We start from the raw sequence: 19672 nt of genomic DNA, 5'->3' as shown, positions 1-19672 counted from the left end.
AGGATGGCTATAATCAAAAAGACAGACAACATCAAATGTTGGCAAGGATATGGAGAAGCTGGAAGTCTCATGCTTTGCTGGTATGACAGTAAATGGTGCAGCCACTTTGGAAAACAGTCTGGCAGTTTCTCAAAACGTTAAACACAGCTACCATGTGATCCAGCAATTCCACTCTTAGGTATACACTCAAGAAAACTGAAAACCATATGTCCATGTAAAAACTGGTATATGAATGTTCATAGCAACATTTTTCATAATAGCCCAAAGGTAGAAAACACCTAAATGTCCATCAACTAATAAACCAAATGTGGTATATCCATACACTGAAATATTATTCAGCCATAAAAAGGAATGAAGTACTGCTACATGCTGTAACATGGATGAACTTCAAAAACATGCTAAGTGAAAGAAGTCAGACACAAATGCCACATATTATATGATTCCATTTAAGAAATGTCCAGAATTGGCAAATCCACAGAGACAGAAAGTACGCTAGTGGTTGCCAGGTACAGGGGAAGGAAAATAAGGAGTGACTGTTAAGTGGTATGGTGTTTCTTTTTGGGGTGATGGAAAAGTTCTGAAATGAGATAGTGCAACGTTACACAACTCCATAAATACACTAAAAACCACTAAACCTTCAAAGTGTGAATTTTATGATATATGAACACTTAAGACCCAGCAATTCCACTCCTAAACTTACACCCAAGATGGACTTTCGTACGAATAAAGCAGGAGGCATATACAAAACTGTTCACAGTCATCCAGCAGTAATGTGGATAAATCTTGGCAATTTTAAGTGAAAAAAGTTCCCCAAATTACATCAGCATAATATCCTGTTATAATTAGAAATATGTACATAATGTAAAAGAACACATATAAATTCAGTAAGACTATCATAAAGGAAAACAAAGGACTGATAAAAGATGATAGTTTCCTCAGGGTGAGAAAAGCAGGGGAACAGGTTAATTCAGAGTATCATTTAGTTAGATGCAGGTTACTGTCAAACCCTAGCTTTTGCTTTGGGTGGTAATATCTTGGGTGCTTATTACATTATTAAAAATAACTAGATAATTAACTAAATAAAAGTGGGTTATGTGCATGGACCAATGAATGATGAGGGTGTATTACAAACCAAAGACTATGATCATTCTAATTATCTGCACCTGTGGTCCAATGGGAACAAAGCATAAAAGCAGCCAGAGCTCCAGATCCCTCCCCTGCATTCTGGGGGACTTCCCTTTTCCCACCCCAGAAGACTGAAGGTCTATTCTCTGGAAATGACAAAACACAAGGTCTTTGATCTGGAAGACCACAGGCCCAGATGGGTAGATACACCATACTGAAAACATGAAGTTTAAGTGAAAGTTTAAAGCCTGAATGTTGAGGCTCTCTGTCTTTTTCTGAACTTGGCTCCAAGAATACTAACATTAGTGTCTGGTGTGTAACCTCAAAGCTTATCTGGGGAATCTGACCAGTCCCAGAGAAAAGACCTAAAGCTGCTGGCATCAGGGGCTCCCCAAGGAAATGGCCCAGTCTAATCGCCCAAGGGATAAGCCTCACCTGGTGCACACAGGCCTTTCAGTGATCCACCCTTATAAAATCCGGGCAGACAGGGATCACTAGCCATTGGGCAAAGAACCTGTTCCAGTTACCCTCAGCCTCAGATCCACTGTTCTTTGTAGTACTGGAGCTAGAATGCATAAACATTTTCCGTTTGCCAGTCCCTTTTTAAAATTTAGCACAGGAGCCACTGGTTCAAGGTGTCAGGAATTCTCGTAGAAAAGCTGTAGCTGCACCCTAGGCCCAGGTTCTCCCCCATCCAGCTGCAGCTTCTGGAGCTTCTGCAGCTGTTCAGACCTTATTTTAGACAAATGTCTCCCTCATCTGGTGAGTGGCTCTATGGACCAGTTACGGCCCTCACCCTCTGGCAAGATTTTTCACTCCTGGCCGGTTGTACTTTCTGTGGAAACCTTACCTTCCTTGAAGAGGCATGACTCTCAGGCTTGGTGGGGGTGGGCCCAACTAAGTCCTTAGTTCCCTGAGTGTTCACATGCACTCTGCCTAGGAGTAGCTGCTGGTTTCCACCTGCTACTTTTGGACACCTGAGAGTCCTATTTCACCTCTTTGAGAAGTAAGCAACCTTCTACTAGTTAACAATATTTTATGTTAAATTTTCTCAACTCAAAGTGTGTGGTTTCTGTCTCCTGACTGGACCCTGGAAACAGCCCACAGGATGGAGAAAGTGTGACCTGAAGACTGCCGAGATGAGTGTCACCAGGCCTTCTGTATGGCAACCCCTGGTTCTTGGGCTAAATTTTTTTTTTTTAATTTATTTTTGGCTGTGTTGGGTCCTCGTTGCTGCGCATGGGCTTTCTCTAGTTGCGGCGAGTGGGGGCTACTCTTCATTGCAGTGTGTGGGCTTCTCCTTGCGGTGGCTTCTCTTGTTGCGGAGCACCGGCTCTAGGCGCGTGGGCTCAGCAGTTGTGGCTCGTGGGCTCTAGAGCACAGGCTCAGTAGTTGTAGCACACAAGCTTAGCTGCTCTGAGGCATGTGGGATCTTCCCGGACCAGGGCTCAAACCCATGTCCCCTGCATTGGCAGGCGGATTCTTAGCCACTGAACCACCAGGGAAGTCCTACATTTTTTTTAAAAAGGAAAGGAAGTGTCTTCCTGCCACTATCACCTTGCAGTGTCCCCCCAGTGGCCTTTACTTAAAAATTCTAACACTGTCACTTGGTAAAGGGGAAATGTACAGAAAAAGAAATCTGTCATGGCTCAGCTCTGAATAACATTTATATGCTAGTGTTAAATCCTGGAAATTGATCTAATCCAAATTACATTATATTGGGAGGATGAAGCGGTGGAAAACACAAACGTGTGTCATGGGGTCGGTGTGTATGTGTATATGAGAGAAATCATCTTTCATAATGAAATGCCAACAGATAATGCCTACAAATGAAAAATCAACAAGTGGAAATATATGCATATTTAGAGACATGGAAGCATATGTCCAAAAAGACACATATAAAAATGTTCATAGGAGACTTCCCTGGCGGCGCAGTGGGTAAGACTCCGTGCTTCCAATGCAGGGGGCCTGGGTTTGATCCCTGGTCAGGGAACTAGATCCCACATGCACGTCACAACTAAGAGTTTGCATGCCACAACGAAGGAGCCTGCCTGCCACAACTAAGACCCAGCGCAACCAAATAAATAAATATTAAAAAAAAAAAAAGAATGTTCATAGAAGCTTTATTTATAATAGTAAAACAGGGCTTCCCTGGTGGCCCAGTGGATAAGAATCTGCCTACCAATGCAGGGGACACGGGTTTGATCCCTGGTCCAGCAAGATCCCACATGCCGTGGAGCAACTAAGCCCATGCGCCACAACTACTGAGCCTGTGCTCTAGAGCCCGCAAGCCACAACTACTGAAGCCCGCGTGCCTAGAGCCCGTGCTCTAAGAAGTAAGAGAAGCCACCACAGTGAGAAACCCGTGCATCACAATGAAGAGTAGCCCCTGCTCGCCCCAACTACAGAAAGCCCACGTGCAGCAACGAAGACCCAACACAGCCAAAAATAAATAAATAAAAATTTAAAAATAATAATAAATAAATATAATAGTAAAACAAAAGCAAAAGATTGTAAACAACCCAAATGTTCATAGGAACATTCATGGTATATAACAATGGACTGCTACACAGAATAAAAGAATGAACTACTGATACACAGAATGACATGGTTGAATCTCAAAGACTATACAGAGCAAAAGAAGCCAGACCCAGAAGAGTGTACACTGTAATTACGTTTACATAAAGTTTAAGAACAGGCAAGATAATGTATAGAGGTAACAGAATAGTGAATACCTTGTTTGGGGAGGGGGATTATAGTGATTAGGAAGGGGCATGAGGGAAACTTTTTGGGATGATGGAAATGTTCTGTATCTTGATTTGGCTGCGGTTACAAAGGAGTATATGTATGTAATATAAAAGGTCACTGAGATGCACTTAGGATTTGTGTCCTTTACTATATGCAAGTAAATACCTTAATTAAAGAGGCAAAACCCAAAAGAATCAGCTAAAAGAATTAATCTAAGAAGAAGGAAATAGGGTGAGTGGCAGATACTTTGTAATAAGCCCTGCAGAACTTCTCTACTCTAAAATATAGGTGAATGTGTACCTTTGATAAGATAAAGTCTCAATGAAAGAAAAAAACTATGGGCTTTGGAGTTAGCTTGGCCTGGATTCATACCACTTGCTATCTGGACAATGGTGGCAAGTTACGCTGCCTCTCTGGCCCTTAGTTTCTCCATTTTAAAATAAGTCTAATAGAACCATATGAAAAATAACTGAGTTTGTACCTAAAAGTACTTGTCAAAGTGCTTTACAGAGAATGAGTACTCAGTAAATGCTAATTTTCTCCCCACCAACCATTTTCCTTCAGTACAGAGACTACAGTTGAGCCTGCATTACTCCTATTTATATTGTTTTCATCTCCCCAACTCCAGACACCTCACAGCTCTCCAAACTCATTGCCCATTTATTCCTTCTTCATAGGTCATCTGTGATGTTGTGATTTACAATAAGAAATATGTGTCTGGTCTTCATCCCACTCCTGGCACAGAACTCCTAAAATGCTTGGAATTTCCAAACTGATGAGAGTGATAAAGGTATCTTTTTTTGTTAATAATGTGATTTTAGGAAAGCCCCTAAGTAACTTTTAGATGGAACCAGCCCCTGTGAGTAGAGGGTGGGAACTTTCAATCCCACCCAGTCCCCACCTCCGGGGAGGGGAGAGGAGCTGGCCATCGAATTGACTGCCACATAATCATGCCTCTGTAATGAAGCCTCCATAAAACCCCAAAAGGACGGGACTGGTAGAGCTTCCAGGTTGGTGAAGGCGTGGAGGTTCTGGGAGACTGGTGCACCCTAGAGGGCATGGGAGCTCCGTGCCCCTTTCCATATAACTTGCCCTATGCATCTCTTTCATCTGGCTGTTCCTGAGTCATATGTCCTTTTATAATAAACCAGTAATCTAGTAAGTACAATGTTTCTCTGAGTTCTGTTGAGCCACTCCAGCAAATTAACTGAACCCAAGGAGGGGGTCATTGGAACCTCTGATCTATATAGCTGGTTGGTCAGAAGCACAGGTGACGACAACCTAGAGTGGCAACTGGTGGCTGAAGTGGGGGAAGGGGGAGCAGTGGTGGTGGCTTGGTGGTTAGGACCGAGCCCTCATCTTTTGGATCTGACCTATCTCCAGGTAGACAGTGGCATCACTGAGCTGAACTGCAGGACACCCAGCTGGTGTCTGAGAATTGTTTGGTGGTGTAGGAGAAAACACACATTGTAATTGGTGTAAGACTTCTGTTACCCAACTCCCTTTCTCTCTGAAAAGAGGACTGGGATCCCCTCTTTCACGTAACAATTATCCATATAATTGTCATTTCCTCCGTGGACTTGTTTCCTCACCACTAAGACATGGGGTTTGACCAAGATAATCTCTAAGGTTCTTTCAGCACTAACATTCTTGGTTTCTTTTTCTCTGAAACTTCTATTTCTGTGAAGCCCTTCCCAGACCTCATTTTGGCTCCAGAGATGCTTGGCGAGGCACGTGATGTTGTCAAACATGAACAGATGGCATCTGCTCACAGGGAACAGGTCGGCAGTGGGGGCTGCCTTCTCTCCTCTCTCCAAATGCCAAGAGCCACGTGGCACTGAGTTCATGCCTCTCCCCTAAGACTGGCCTTTGCTGGGCCACATGCATCTCACACGGCACGGAAAGTGGTAACCCACTGGGATCAGGTGAGTTCTGGGGCACCCCTTCTTTCCTGAGGTGAATAAGACTTTGCACACAAGCCAGTAAACACACCGCTCTCCTGGCCGGCACAGGCACTTACCTGCCCGAAGTGATGAGCCAAAATTATGTCCACAACATTGGTTGTCAAGCCCGAGAGCTACAAAGATAAAAACTTGGTGTCAAGGGAGTTAGCATGGGTAAAAATTTATCAAGCTGTCCACTTCACTGGTGCACTTTCTTGTATATATGTTATCCTTCAACAAGTAAACAACACAACTCAGTGTCACACATTTTCGTGAGATGGTGGTCCCAGGAAACCTGAGAACAAGAAACAAGTCAGAAAAAAATGAAAAGTTTTCCTTCCAGGGTAATAATATAGCCTGCTTTGAAATAGGTGGCTAGAAGAAATGCTGCCATTACTTCTTTGAAAACGTGGGACCAAGAACTCACAGCTATTAGCTGCTTCATTCCTGCCTGTATTTCTGCAGTTACACTGGGTTTACAGTTAATAAGGAACGACTTACAACTACTCCCAAGCCATCCAAAAGAAAAAACGATTTTTTTTCTTTTAGTTTTGCTATCTTCATTTCAAGTAGTGGGAGGAAACTGCTATGTTTACAGAATGTTCTTGCATTTTGAACATTTTTCTCCTAATTTTTCCCATTTCAAAACTATGCACATCACAGTCCAATAAATGCATCAATCTGTGTAAATCTGCAGACTGTTAGTCTATCTTCAGAAAAATTTCCATCTCAAATTATGTTGCTGATTCCCCTTAAGCCTTCCTTCTTTGCTGCTTTTATGCTCAATTCCTACTGCTGACTTGGATCAGAGGTGAAGTACTGAGCTGGGGGTGGAGACGGACAAGAGGAAATCAGGGGGACAGATGTGGATATGGGTGAAGCAGGATCATGTAGTCCCAGAAGGATTCAGGAAGAAAGAAGCCCAGAAATCTTCACATGGGTTATCAATGATCCACAGGTTACAAATTAAAGATAATAAGAATTAATAACCTGTTTCATTTCATGTTTAATACTCATAAGGTCATTCTAAAGCTTTATAAGAATTTTTACTAGGTTGTATCACGTTATTAAGAGTGTCCAGGTAAGTTTTAATGTACCCACATCCTAGATAGGGATTAGAATAAATTTTAAATAAGTCAGGTTGTAAGAAAGAATTTCCATAGCATCTGGCAATAGCATTGTTAATATATTTCATCCAAAGCTAGGAAATACATCATTTCTCCAGAAGTTAAATGTGGGGGGGAATGGATAAACTTTTTAGAATCTGGTCTGCTGGCAGGTGGAATAGTTTAATATTTTTAAATAACTATGAAAGCAATACATGTTTATCATAGAAAATTAGGAAAACATAGAATCCATAAAATAAAAATAAGAATCATCTGTAATGCTACCAGCCAAAGAGGTAACTACCGGTAGCAAATTATTTTCCTTCTTTTCTTATGCATATATGTATTTAACAAAATTTTACTGTTTTTTTAAACATGAGAATTTTCACATTTCCTTAAATAACCATAAAAAACACATAAGTTTTTGGTTGCATAGTATTCCATTCGTGACTGAGACTCACAGACAATGATGAATCAAAGCAGCAAGATACACAAGAATATATATTCTATTATTCCAAGTATATGAAGTTTAAGAATATATAAAACCAATCTATGGTGGTAGAAGTCAGAATAACAGTTATTTCTGGGAAAGGGAGGAAGTATTAAGCACAGAGCTGGAAATATTCTGTATATTGACTAAGTGGTGATTACATGTGTAAACATTCACATGCTGTATACTTAAAACTTCTTGCCCTTGACTGTATGAATGAAAAAATAAAAATAAAAACCAGATAAGCCATTTTGAGAAGGAACCAAGAGATGAGGCCAATGGACACTGGTCTTACTTTGGAAGCTGCCCAGTCAATCCAGCCTTTGGCACAAGGGTCAACGTTAATGAGCACGAGACCTTCCACGAGCTCTGGGTGATTGAGCTGAAACAAGACAAAGACAACAGTAAAGAGCCCCCTTCTCAGCTTTTTCTAAAAATACTGCAGCATGGTTAGTCACCTCTTACTAGGCCTCAATGTCTCAGATTTGAAAGTAAGAAAGGTCAGAGAGGTGCTAGGGAGGATATTTAGAAAAATAGCTCTATAAATCTAGTTTAGCATCTGGAAAACCAGCTTCCTAAATTACCATCACATGATCTCGCCTGGCAAAGATCTACGGGGGAGATGGTTTTTATTTCCACAGCAGAGGACGGCACCTGGTATCTCTACAGTTGTTTAGCTCATGGTGGGTCTCCCCCGCTGGGGCAGTGCCCTTGGGACTACACGGCATAAGGGGCTACTGAGGCTTAGACTGGCTATTTCATACTCATACACCTTGTCCCCAATAGCAACTTCTTAAGTTTTTTTCTAAAACCACATGAATAGGTGATACCACCCTCCAGAAGACTGCCCTTTACCCAGGAGGCATTTGGGAAAGAGTTCCTTAAATAAAATTAATAAGAATATTTCTATGTAAACTAAAAACTTTCCAGCTTACTTTTTCCCCTCCGATTATGCTCACTATAGAAAATTTGATAAACAGAGAAATTATAAAAAGCAGAAAATAAAATCTCATATTATCTAACCACACAACATCAATCTGTTAGTATTTTCGTATGTTTTCTTTCATTTCTTTCCTATGCCTATGACAAACTTTATGTGCATCTGTATTCTAACCTTTTTGTTAAGGTTACGGTGTATGTGAATTGCATATCATTACAAGCTCTTCTTACAAAATTTTAATGGCTGTAAGAAATTCCACCATAACTATTCTCTGAGAATTATTTTTACTGATGATATCTTGCCCTCATTTGTTATTCTTCAGGTACTATAAGTACAAAGCAAGGCCTTATACAAACCTGTATCTGTTGACAGAATTTATAGAAAAACTGACATAAGACCCACAACAGTTCCTTGTCATTTAACACAGCAGTAAGAGCTGTGACCTAGGCAGTGCCTCAAGGGTGTTGAGACTAATCCTCCATGTACTTACTGCAAATCTGCTGAGGATGTAAGCTCCAGCTCCAACTCCAACCCCAATGATGCTTTTCAGACTGTGAATGGGACACACCAACATTGATAGGGTTAACTCATTTGGAGGTAGGATGGCATAATGAAAAGAATGCAATTGGGTTCAAATCTGGCTCTGATGCTTACTGGATGTAGAATTTGGTCAGGTTTCTTTAACTTCCTGAGCCTGGGTTCCCTACCTATAAAACAAGAATATGACCACCTACTTCTAAGTTGATTTTAAGGATTAAATGAAATATGACTAAAACCTGGGAGTCATCCTTGACAGCTCACTCTCCTAATACCTCCATATCCAACCCATCAGCAAATCTACCTTCAAAGTATTTCCATCTGCCTTCTCCTACTCCATTCCACCCCCTGGGCAGTATCCAGTACCAAGCTATCATTATCACTTGCCTGATTGTTGTAATGGTTTAACTGGTCCCTTGCTTTTTGTCTTTTACCCCTCTCTAAACCATTCTCTCCACAGCTGGAGTAATTTCTTTTTAAAAATGTAAATTGCTTTACTGATGTGCAATTTACATATCTAGAGTGATCATTTTAAAAGACTAAATTGGATAGCACTTAAAACCCTTCGGTGTTTTTTGTCTTTTGAATAAAATCCCAAATTCTTACCTGATCTGTGAGACCTGTGCATTCTGGTCCTTGTCTATTTCTCAAATTTCACCCTGTGCCTTTCTCTCACTTGCTCACTTGGCTCAGGCCTTTTGGACATATTCCTTCTGTCTGGAATCCTCTTGTCCTGGCTCTCTGTTTAGGTAACTCCTTTTTATCCTCCAGGTCTCAATCTAAAGGACTCCTTCTTAGAGAGGCAATCCTCAATTAGCCTTATCTGTGTAGACCCTGCCCTTATTCTCTATCACAACATCCCCACTGACTTCTTCTATAGCACGTAAGTTGTGACTATTTGTTTGCTTACTTGTTGTCAATTACTTCCCACACCAAAATGTAAGCTCCACACTCCACGAGGGTAGTGACGATACTGTTTTGCTCATCGTCATATCCCCCAGATGAGACACATAGTAGAAAGTGTGAAAAAACAAAAAACAAAAACCATGTGAAAGAACTGCAGAATGAACTTACTTTAAGTGGGTGAGAACAGGAGGCAGCATTTCGGCCAGCTCATCCATTGTCGGATACTGGTACCTGAAATCCAGAAGGATACCTCCCGAATTAGAATGTACTCACAGTTCCCAATCACTAGAACAGCTAGAAAAGTACAGGGTTCTTAGATAAAAGCATTCCCTTTACCAAAGGCTCAAAGGAGGTGATGTGGTACCCAGAAATGATTGTGGCATGTTGTGTGACTCTCTACAACTGCCACACTAAGAGGAAAGTAAAAAACAAACAAAAAAACCCCTACGTGTTTCTATAACCTGAAGAGCAATCTCTGGGATGAGAGGAAGCCATTTGAAAAGAACAGGTAATACGGTTCTCTCCAGGGTATTTCCAAACCCCTAATAACCACTTCATTTGGGGTTCAGGCTCAGTAAACTTCTAGCAGTAAGAGTCAACTTACTGCTCTTGGTCTGCTGCTTAGGTTTAGGCAGCTAAGTGCAAAAGTAAACAAAGCTTTACTGGGCCTAGGCACACAGTCGCAAATCCTGGGCTCCTCATCGTAGAGGCTGACTTGTTTTACTTAGGCCTAGAATAACCCGGTTACTTTATTATTTGCTTTTGAATTTGGTTCATGATCTAAGCCACTGGATCCTAAGACAGTCAGGCAAGCCCGAAACTGACTCAGACCAAGAATCCAAGAAAAGTAGGAAGTGTCCATAGAAATTACAGCATCAAAGATGGAAGGGATCTTCAGACAACCCCCTACATACAGGGCAGGATCTACTCTCCGTTTGACAGGGAAGTCAGCCTGCCTCTGCTTGAAACACTTCAAGCATTGGAGTGCTCTTGAGCCATTTGTACATAAAATAGAAAAAAGGAACTGGATCTAAGTCTTGTTGGATATAAACTGGTCACCGGCAAATTTGTGTTTAAGAGACAGAATAGCTTGGACGTAGTCAATAACATAGATTCTGGAGCCAGACTGCCTGGGTTAAAATCCCAGCTCTATTACTTATTTGTTATGTAAGCTTGGCCAAGGCACTTAATATCTTTGGGCCTTAATATCCTCCCCTGTACAATGGGAATAACAGTAAACCTATCCCATAGGGTTGCAAGGATTAAATGAGTTAATAAATGTAAAGTATGCAATGCAGCGTCAAGAATACTGTTTGAGTACTATGTAAGTGTTAGCTATTATTCTAACACTGCAATGGTCTATTTCACAGCAGTCACTGGCAAAGGCAGCTCTGGAGATGAGTAAAGGGAGAGGGGAAGAATTAGCATTCCACAGCTTGTGCTTTCATTCCTCCTCCAAGGTCTCCTCAATAATTATGCTATCCAGGGAAGAGTCAGGGAGACTGTGGCTCCACCATGCAAAGCAGGCTTAGGATGAGGCTGAGAGCTCCATGTCCACGTCCAGTTAAATGCACCTCTAGCTGACAGGGGAGCTCCTCCAAATAAATGGTTATATTGATATTCAAATTCCTGTCACCAGACTGAAGGTAAGGGTGGGGAGGTGCTCCCAGGAAGCTCAAAGGGATCTGAGTTTGGGCCTAGGTAGTTGGGAGTTTCAGGGAGGGACACAAAAATGACAGATTTAAAATAGATGAGGAAGGAGACAGTTAAAAGACAGTGAGAAGTGGGTGTTCCAGACACTAATGCCTTGTGATTGGCTCCCATTCATGGAGGGCCATTCCTGGATATGGGAAAACATGCAGTTTTCGTGAACAGACTGTACATAACAGTCCTCTCAGAACAAGGAGAGGAAATATGCAGATGGTCGGTTGACAAGTATAACCTGTAGGCTGTGCTGAAACCAGCTTGGAGGGAAGCACACGGCTACTGCTCCCGCTGGAGCTTAGCCGTTTGCTCTCTGAGTGCATGTCTTCCAGAAGGTCTTGCTTGTGGTCTTACCCAGCTGGGAAAGAGGGTGCACCTTCCTGCTGGCCTGGGGCATCAACATGACAGACAGCAAAGTGCTGGGTGATCTCCTGCATATCCTCAAAGTTAAAGAATGCATTGAAACAGGATTTATCTGCAAGAGCAAAACACTCATAAGTCACAAGTTCTCCATTTCTCCCCAATTTTCCTCTACTCAATCAATTCCGTATCATCGTCCTCTTTCACCCCCTTTTAATTACTGTTTCACTAAAGTGAAGTGTCTGAATAATCTGTCTGATTCAAGCTGCCCTACAGGCTGACTACCAGACATATCAACAACTTGAAAAGGATAACTAATCCTCAATTCTACAGAATGTCTACAAAGTGGAAACCAATCCTGGTGTTTCACAAAACAATCTTACACCCATAATACTGTCATTTTTCATGTATCTTATTCCCCTACCTAACAGAGAGATACTGACCATATCCCAAGAGCCTGGCTAAAGTGAGTATCTTAGGCTGCTTACATTCACCACGTGGAAGACTGTCTCTTGGCAAAATTGCTGGGGTGCAGGGAGGGGTTTCTGCTTCAATTTCTACCCTGTTGGTGGAACTGCTTAAATTCCTTCTCATGCTAAAGAGGCAACAAAAGCTCCAGCACTAGACTGTAACCTCAAATGCAGGCCACCTCTGAAAGCCAGAGGAGCGTGAAAGAAAACACATGTACGTAGACTCTGTATGCCTGGGGCTAGGGCCAGAATCTTATATTACCATCCAGAAAAGTCCATTTAAAGTCACTCATATGCTAACACATATATATGGAATCTAAAAAAAAAAAAATTGTTATGAAGACCCTAGGGGCAGGACGGGAATAAAGACAGACCTACTAGAGAATGGACTTGAGGACATAGGGAAGGGGAAGGGTAAGCTGGGACAAAGTGAGAGAGTGGCATGGACATATATACACTACCAAATGTAAAATCGATAGCTAGCGGGAAGCAGCCGCATAGCACAGGGAGATCAGCTCGGTGCTTTGTGACCACCTAGAGGGGTGGGATAGGGAGGGTGGGAGGGAGGGAGATGCAAGAGGGAAGAGATATGGGGATATATGTATATGTCTAGCTGATTCACTTTGTTATAAAGCAGAAACTAACACACCATTGTAAAGCAATTATACTCCAATAAAGATGTTAAATAATTAATTAATTAATTAAATAAAGTCACTCATGACAGGCTATAATAAGAATACTTTTACTAATTTATTGAAGAGCTCACAACAAAGTTAAGTTCGAACTCTGAATTTTCTAACCCGAAATATGAAAAAACCCAAAGCACAGATTGTTTTTTAAAAAAAACTGACTTCAGTTCTACTTTCTTAACCAGTTCATCATATAATCTTCAGTCCTTTAGCAGATATGACACAAAGTGAGATATAATCCCAGTATCCCCCAAAACGCATTCAACTGCATACTTCCCAGGAACTTTAATTCTGCCATTAACATGTAGCCATGAGGAGGGAAGGTTAAGGCAGAGAGGAGAAAACCTATGGTTTATCAGAATACTGGGGTTTCTTGTGTGTTTTAAAAAAATATACAACGATTATGTATTATAATAAAATAGGGAAGGTATAAAATCAAATACATACGATTGAGGCCAATGTCATGATATGTCAGAATAACTGGTCTGTTTCCCTTCGGTAGGCCTCTTATAGTGACGTGGACCATACCGTGAGTTGTTTCTATATCATGTTCCTGTAACAAGAGAACATAAAGGTCTCAGCAAGGGCAGAATGGACTTCCCAGGTTACTGAAGTTTCACAATACCCAGTTCACTGCTATTTCCCACTAGCTGGGGCAGGACACATCGCTGAATTATAAGCTACTAGAGAGATGTTATATCATACAGAATATTCCTACTTTTTAATTCCTTCCAGATAAACAAACAAACTAAGGAAAAATATACCTTATCTACAAAGCTCACTTTCTTAAGTGGGGGAAGCCAGGGATCTGTTGAGAATATATTCGTAACCGGGTATGGCGAGGAGATCAGCAAGTTGAGTGAGGAGCCAGGTAAGACCTGGGGAAAGGAAAGTTAAGGAAGCAGAAGATGTGAAGAAGCTGCTGGGTAAAAAGACAGAGGCTTCAGAGCCTCTAAATGCATGTTCAACAACTGATCATTTCAATAGCACCTATGGGTGTATCTGCCTAAAATCTCTCCCCTTCCCTGGGAGCTGCCCTTCTGTGTCATCCATACAGTACAGGAGTGGCTCTTGGCCGCCTTGTCTGTAGACTATAACCTTATGGCCATGGCTCACTGGAGTCAGGTGGGCATTTGGTCCATGCTAGGTCAGCATCCTTCCCTGAGAATTTGTAATTGGGACTAAGAGATTCCATCCTCAGCTTGGTTCTTCTCTTGAAAAGAAAAGTAAACTTGGGAGCTTATAGTAGGCATTTCCACCACTTTAATTCCTGGTTCCGGCTGTGTGTGCTGTTAAGTTCTGAGACATCCCTGGATTGCCTCTGGTTTAAGCTATTTGGGTGGGTTTGTTCCCTGCATCCTAAAGGGTCCTAACCAAGGCAATGAGTAAAATTTAAGATGCAGCCAGAGCAGAGCTCAGGAACTGAATAAAGCTAGAACAAGATGCAATCAGAGCTACTGGGACCAGCACTAAGAGTGGTTGGGTAGAAAAGAAAGAGACTCTAGAAAAAGTAACTGAGATTATTCTAGTCTTCTTCAACATCTAATTTCTTAAAAATGAATTACCACACCTAGCCTAGTGAATTTTTGCTGACAAAGTCCGTACCTATCTCAGGAAGTCTTACAGTAGCTGAGACAAAATAACTCTGTCAATAAGAATCCCAACAAAGGCAAAGCACTTCCAACTTAACTTCCTATCTAATAATGAACCTCATCAGAGCCTTGGTTTCTTCTCTCATGTGGGGCACAGAACAATCTTACACTAATTGAACATCAGTGTATCTCAAATCATGGGCTGCAAGCTAGAGCAGGTATCTCTCTAGCAAATCAAACCACAAGTGACTCAATATTTCTGCTATTCTCTATTACTGCTTGCTACATCCTCTTCAAAGGCTTGAAAAGGGGGAATAAGAAATGAAGGAGAGAATCAGGTACTGTGAACTGGCTATGAAATGAAGTACAGGGTTTGGATGGGAGGAATATAAAGACAGAAATTCCTGTTGCTGTATGAGCATTTCTCACGTGGTAACGTCACTTATTGAGGAACCCCCTCCACCACCATCGTCAGGCTCATTCCCTAAACAACTACATATCTACTGAACCCCTACTACCAGACCCTGGACTGAGCTCTGAGCACAAAACAGTGAACAAGAGAGATGTGATCCCTGCTCTCACAGAGATTACGTTCTACACAGGGAGGCCGACAATAAACACACAAACCAACCAACCCATAACAATAGCCTGTGATCAGTGCTGTGAATGAAAGAAATAAATAGGATGCTGTGATGGAAAATTGAAGAGGAAGACGTTAACTCTACTAGCAGTCAGGAAAGTGCAAATTAAATGAGATGTAATTTCATACACACCAGAATGGCAAAAATTTTTAAGTCAGATAATGCCAAGTGTTGGCCAAGATGTAGAGAAATAAGAACTTTCATACACTATTGGTAGGCATGTAACCTGGAACGACTACTCTGGAGAAAAATTTGGTAATTTCTAGTAAAGTTAAGAGGTGTCTACCCTACAGCAATTTTACTTTTAGGTCTAATCTAAAGCGATTCTCAAACACACTCACACAGACAAAAAGATATGTGCAGATATATATACATATATACATATACACTGAAGCCTTATTTATAATGTCAAAAAATTGAAAGTAGTCTAATTAGTCATCAATAAGGAAACTGATAAATTATGACATTCGTATAATGAGATGCAGACAAAAATGAATGAACTAGAACTATAAGCATTAATACACAGAGAAAATCTTGAAAAAAAAAAAATATATATATTTAGTTAGTTAGTTGCGCCAGGTCTTAGTTGTGGCATGCGAACTCTTAGTTGCGGCATGCATGTGGGATCTAGTTCCCTGACCAGGGATCGAACCCAGGCCCCTGCATTGGGAGCTCGGAATCTTAATCACTGCTCCAGCAGGGAAGTCCCTACATACATATATTTAAAGTATAAAAACTTGGAGAAGGAATGTACACTAAATTTAGGACTTGATTCCTTCTGGGAGGTGATATATTCCGAAAATGAACTTAAGGAGGCTTTGATCTCTCTCATGTTTCACTTCTTGAGAGAAAGAAAGAATAAAGAGGGAGACAGGGAGAAACCAGCCCCTGCCAGATGAGTGACAATACAGGAGAACCCAAATTGAAGAGAATGCGCAACCATCTGTCATCTTGACAGTCTAGTTGCTGGAGCCTTCCTGTGTCATATCTAAGCCTTCAGTAGAGTCTTGCATAAATATCCTGGCTTGGTCTCAGCTGTGCTACTGAGAACTGAGGGAAAAGAACGATTTACACTTTGGCCCTAGGGTTAGCAGGACCTCCTAAGACCTGGTAATTGATGGGGATAGTGTGTGCAGGAAAAGGGAGGGTGCCAAGAGGAGGGTGGGGGATAGTGAGCTGTCAGGGAAGTTCAGAAGGATGATGAAAAGGGAAATAAAACAGATGGGGCAAAAGAGAACACATTTAAAAAGCAGACGAGGCAACAGGGCAAAGTAACTACTTTGTCATCATTTCATAATCTGGACGGAATTCAGAGTTAAAATTGGCTTACAAAATTTCAACTTTTTAGGGAGATCTTAGCCCCTACCTCCCCATAATGTGCCCTCAAATTGTGTAGCGACCAAAGTATCAAAAGGCCAAGAGTCCTGAGCCCTATCTGTCAATCTTGTTGCCCTATTTGGAGCAACCCTTGGTTGTCAGTATCTCTTATGGTTTCTCTTCATTTTCAAAGTAATATGAAAAGAAAGGAGACACTCACATCCATGTGGATTTGTAAATATATCCTCTGTGACCTTGTATGTGAATGGCTTGAACAAGTCTCCATCTGGAGATGAGTGCGCAGAGACCTTGGCTGTGGAGCTGATTCAATGGTCGGGCCACTGCAGGGGTGATGCTGCTGGCACCCTTCTGCTTTAGCCAACGACCAGCTGCTGCACAGGCTGTTTCTCCAGTTACCTCACCCTTCACCCCAGCATTCTAGAGGGTGTGACTGCACAATGAAAGTGTCCAATAGGCTCTGGTCATAGATCTGTCCCAGCACTCTCTGATTACTTACCACCTCCAACACTATGCACTTTTAAAACATGATCCTTTATTCTCCAGGCTTATAAAACCACCTGAAATCATATCAGTCCACAACATACTTCTCCATCTTAGACTGCCTCTCCCTCTTAATCAAAGATGTAGTTGAGAGATTAGGATATTACCATTAATTGATAATAATCAGTGTTCACCTTTTTTTCTGAGTCCTTTTCCTTCTGCTAAATGTGCAATCACCAGAGTTATTACACAATCTGACTTGTCATACCTCTCTGAACTTACTTAAATTTTGATCACGTCATGTCTATTAGTGCTTCTTCCTCTCCCTGGCCAGTCTGAAACAGTTTAGGTAAACTTGGAGGACAACATACTCTTGGAAATGTCAACATTCTTATTAGTATGAGTTTTATTCTGTTTCTAATAAGCAAGCTACTGTATGAGCCTTGGGCATAGTTTTTGTTATTTATTACATAGGAAATTTTAATATAATGCCCCCACTGCCTTACCCCTGTGTAGTGGTATAAAGTTCATTTGCATGACTTCATTTAATCCCATAGTAAAAGAATCTGCCTCCACAATTACTCAGCCTTTCTGCCTATGAGTAAATCACATTTTCCTTCTTAAAGTTCTATAATACATTCTCCCTGACTCTAGCTTCAGCTCTCTCCCCTCTTACCTCTTAGATCTTTCAGCCTGGTTAAATCAATATTCTTTGAGACATCGACTTTTCCTTTTCAACTACCCACACTCTCAGACTTCCTACAAATCATGCTCTTCATTTGAAAGCTTCTTTTGCAATATGTCAACATAAAATCTATCTTTTCCTATCTGTCTTTTCAAAGCCAACTCCAATATCTTCTTCACACAGCCTTAGCTAACAATGAGGAGAAAAAGAGTGAATGACTATTTAACCCACATGCAACAGCCCAGAACACCTTCAGAACATGGACTCTCTAGTCCAGGTAGGAAGGGGTCCAGGTTTGGCCAATTCAGACACCCCAATCTCTGGCCAAAGTGAGCAGTCTAGGGAAATGCATGTGACCCCCACACATGTGACCCATACTAAGCCAATAAGACTCCTCCCCTAGCCTTTTCCCTCAAGTTACAGGAAAAGATCTCTTCTCTTAGCAGTGAGGCTGCTAAGCTGGAAGGATGTGAATTTTGGGCAGTTGGCAGCTGTCACGCCCATGCTATGACAGAGCTTGTCAGAGAAATAAACCCTCTAGTGACAGGGGAAAAGGGAACTGAGATTGGGGGTGGTGATAAAAGGCCTCAGCTTTTTCTATAAGATTCTTTTTTTCTCCCCAAATGAGAATAAAGTCACCTCTATCCTTAGTACATAATCAATCTCCCCCTTACCCCCCACCCCCCAAAAAAAAACCCCAACAAAATCAAACCAAAAGCGGAGACTGATTCAAGATGGCGGAGTAGAAGGACATGCTCTCACTACCTCTTTCGAGAACACTGGAATCACAACTAACTGCTGAACAATCATCGACAGGAAGACACTGGAACTCACCAAAAAAGATACCCCACATGCAAAGACAAAGGAGAAGCCGCAATGAGACGGTAGGAGGGGCGCTATCACAATAAAATCGGATCCCATAACTGCTGGGTGGGTGACTCACAAACTGGAGAACACTTATACCACAGAAGTCCACCCACTGGAGTGAAGGTTCTGAGCCACACATCAGGCTTCCCAACCTGGGGGTCTGGCAACGGGAGGAGGAATTCCTAGAGAATCAGACTTTGAAGGCTAGCAGGATTTGATTGCAGGACTTTGACAGGACTGTGGGAAACAGAGACTCCACTCTTGGAGGGCACACACAAAGTAGTGTGCGCATCGGGACCCAGGGGAAGGAGCAGTGACCCCATAGGAGACTGAACCAGACCTACCTGCTAGTGTTGGAGGTACTCCTGCAGAGAAGGGGAGCAGCTGTGGCTCACCAAGGGATAGGGACACTGGCAGCAGAAGTTCTGGGAAGTACTCCTTGGCGTGAGCCCTCCCAGAGTCTGTCATTAGCCCCACCAAAGAGCCCGGGTAGGCTCCAGTGTTGGGTCGCCTAGGCCAAACAACCAAGGAGGGAACCCAGCCCCACCCATCAGCAGACAAGTGGATTAAAGTTCTACTGAGTTCTGCCCACCAGAGCAACAGCCAGCTCTACCCACCACCAGTCCCTCCTATCAGAAAACTTCCACAAGCCTCTTAGATAGTCTCATCCACCAGAGGGCAGACAGCAGAAGCAAGAAGAACTACAATCCTGCAGCCTGTGGAACAAAAACCACATTCACAGAAAGACAGACAAGATGAAAAGCCAGAGGGCTATGTACCAGATGAAGGAACAAGACAAAACCCCAGGAAAAACAACTAAATGAAATGGAGATAGGCAGTCTTCCAGAAAAAGAATTCAGAATAATGATAGTGAAGATGATCCAGGACCTCAGAAAAAGAATGGAGGCAAAGATCGAGAAGATGCAAGAAATGTTTAGCAAAGACCTAGAAGAATGAAAGAACAAACACCTAGAAGAATTAAAGAACAAACAAACAGAGATGAACAATACAATAACTGAAATGAAAAATACACGAGAAGGAATCAATAGCA

General features: G+C 41.9%; 1 protein-coding gene across 3 annotated transcripts in view; it reads right to left on the bottom strand.

The window, feature by feature from the left end:
- NDRG3 (NDRG family member 3) overlaps positions 1–19672 on the bottom strand; it is an 83399-nt gene that overhangs the window by 18432 nt on the left and 45295 nt on the right. For all 3 annotated transcript variants that reach the window (XM_068565375.1, XM_068565377.1, XM_068565376.1), the window contains 6 exons: positions 13466–13571; positions 11854–11974; positions 9964–10026; positions 8843–8903; positions 7708–7794; positions 5894–5950 (listed from right to left, as the gene is read on the bottom strand). In XM_068565375.1, the coding sequence (XP_068421476.1) occupies positions 5894–5950; positions 7708–7794; positions 8843–8903; positions 9964–10026; positions 11854–11974; positions 13466–13571 (495 nt within the window). The remainder of the gene's footprint in view (positions 1–5893; positions 5951–7707; positions 7795–8842; positions 8904–9963; positions 10027–11853; positions 11975–13465; positions 13572–19672) is intronic.

The sequence above is a fragment of the Eschrichtius robustus genome, chromosome 16 (genome assembly GCF_028021215.1).
Source record: "Eschrichtius robustus isolate mEscRob2 chromosome 16, mEscRob2.pri, whole genome shotgun sequence".
Lineage (NCBI taxonomy): Eukaryota > Metazoa > Chordata > Mammalia > Artiodactyla > Eschrichtiidae > Eschrichtius > Eschrichtius robustus.
The sequence above is the reverse complement of the archived record's forward strand: the minus strand, read 5'-3'. Positions and strand labels throughout refer to the sequence as shown.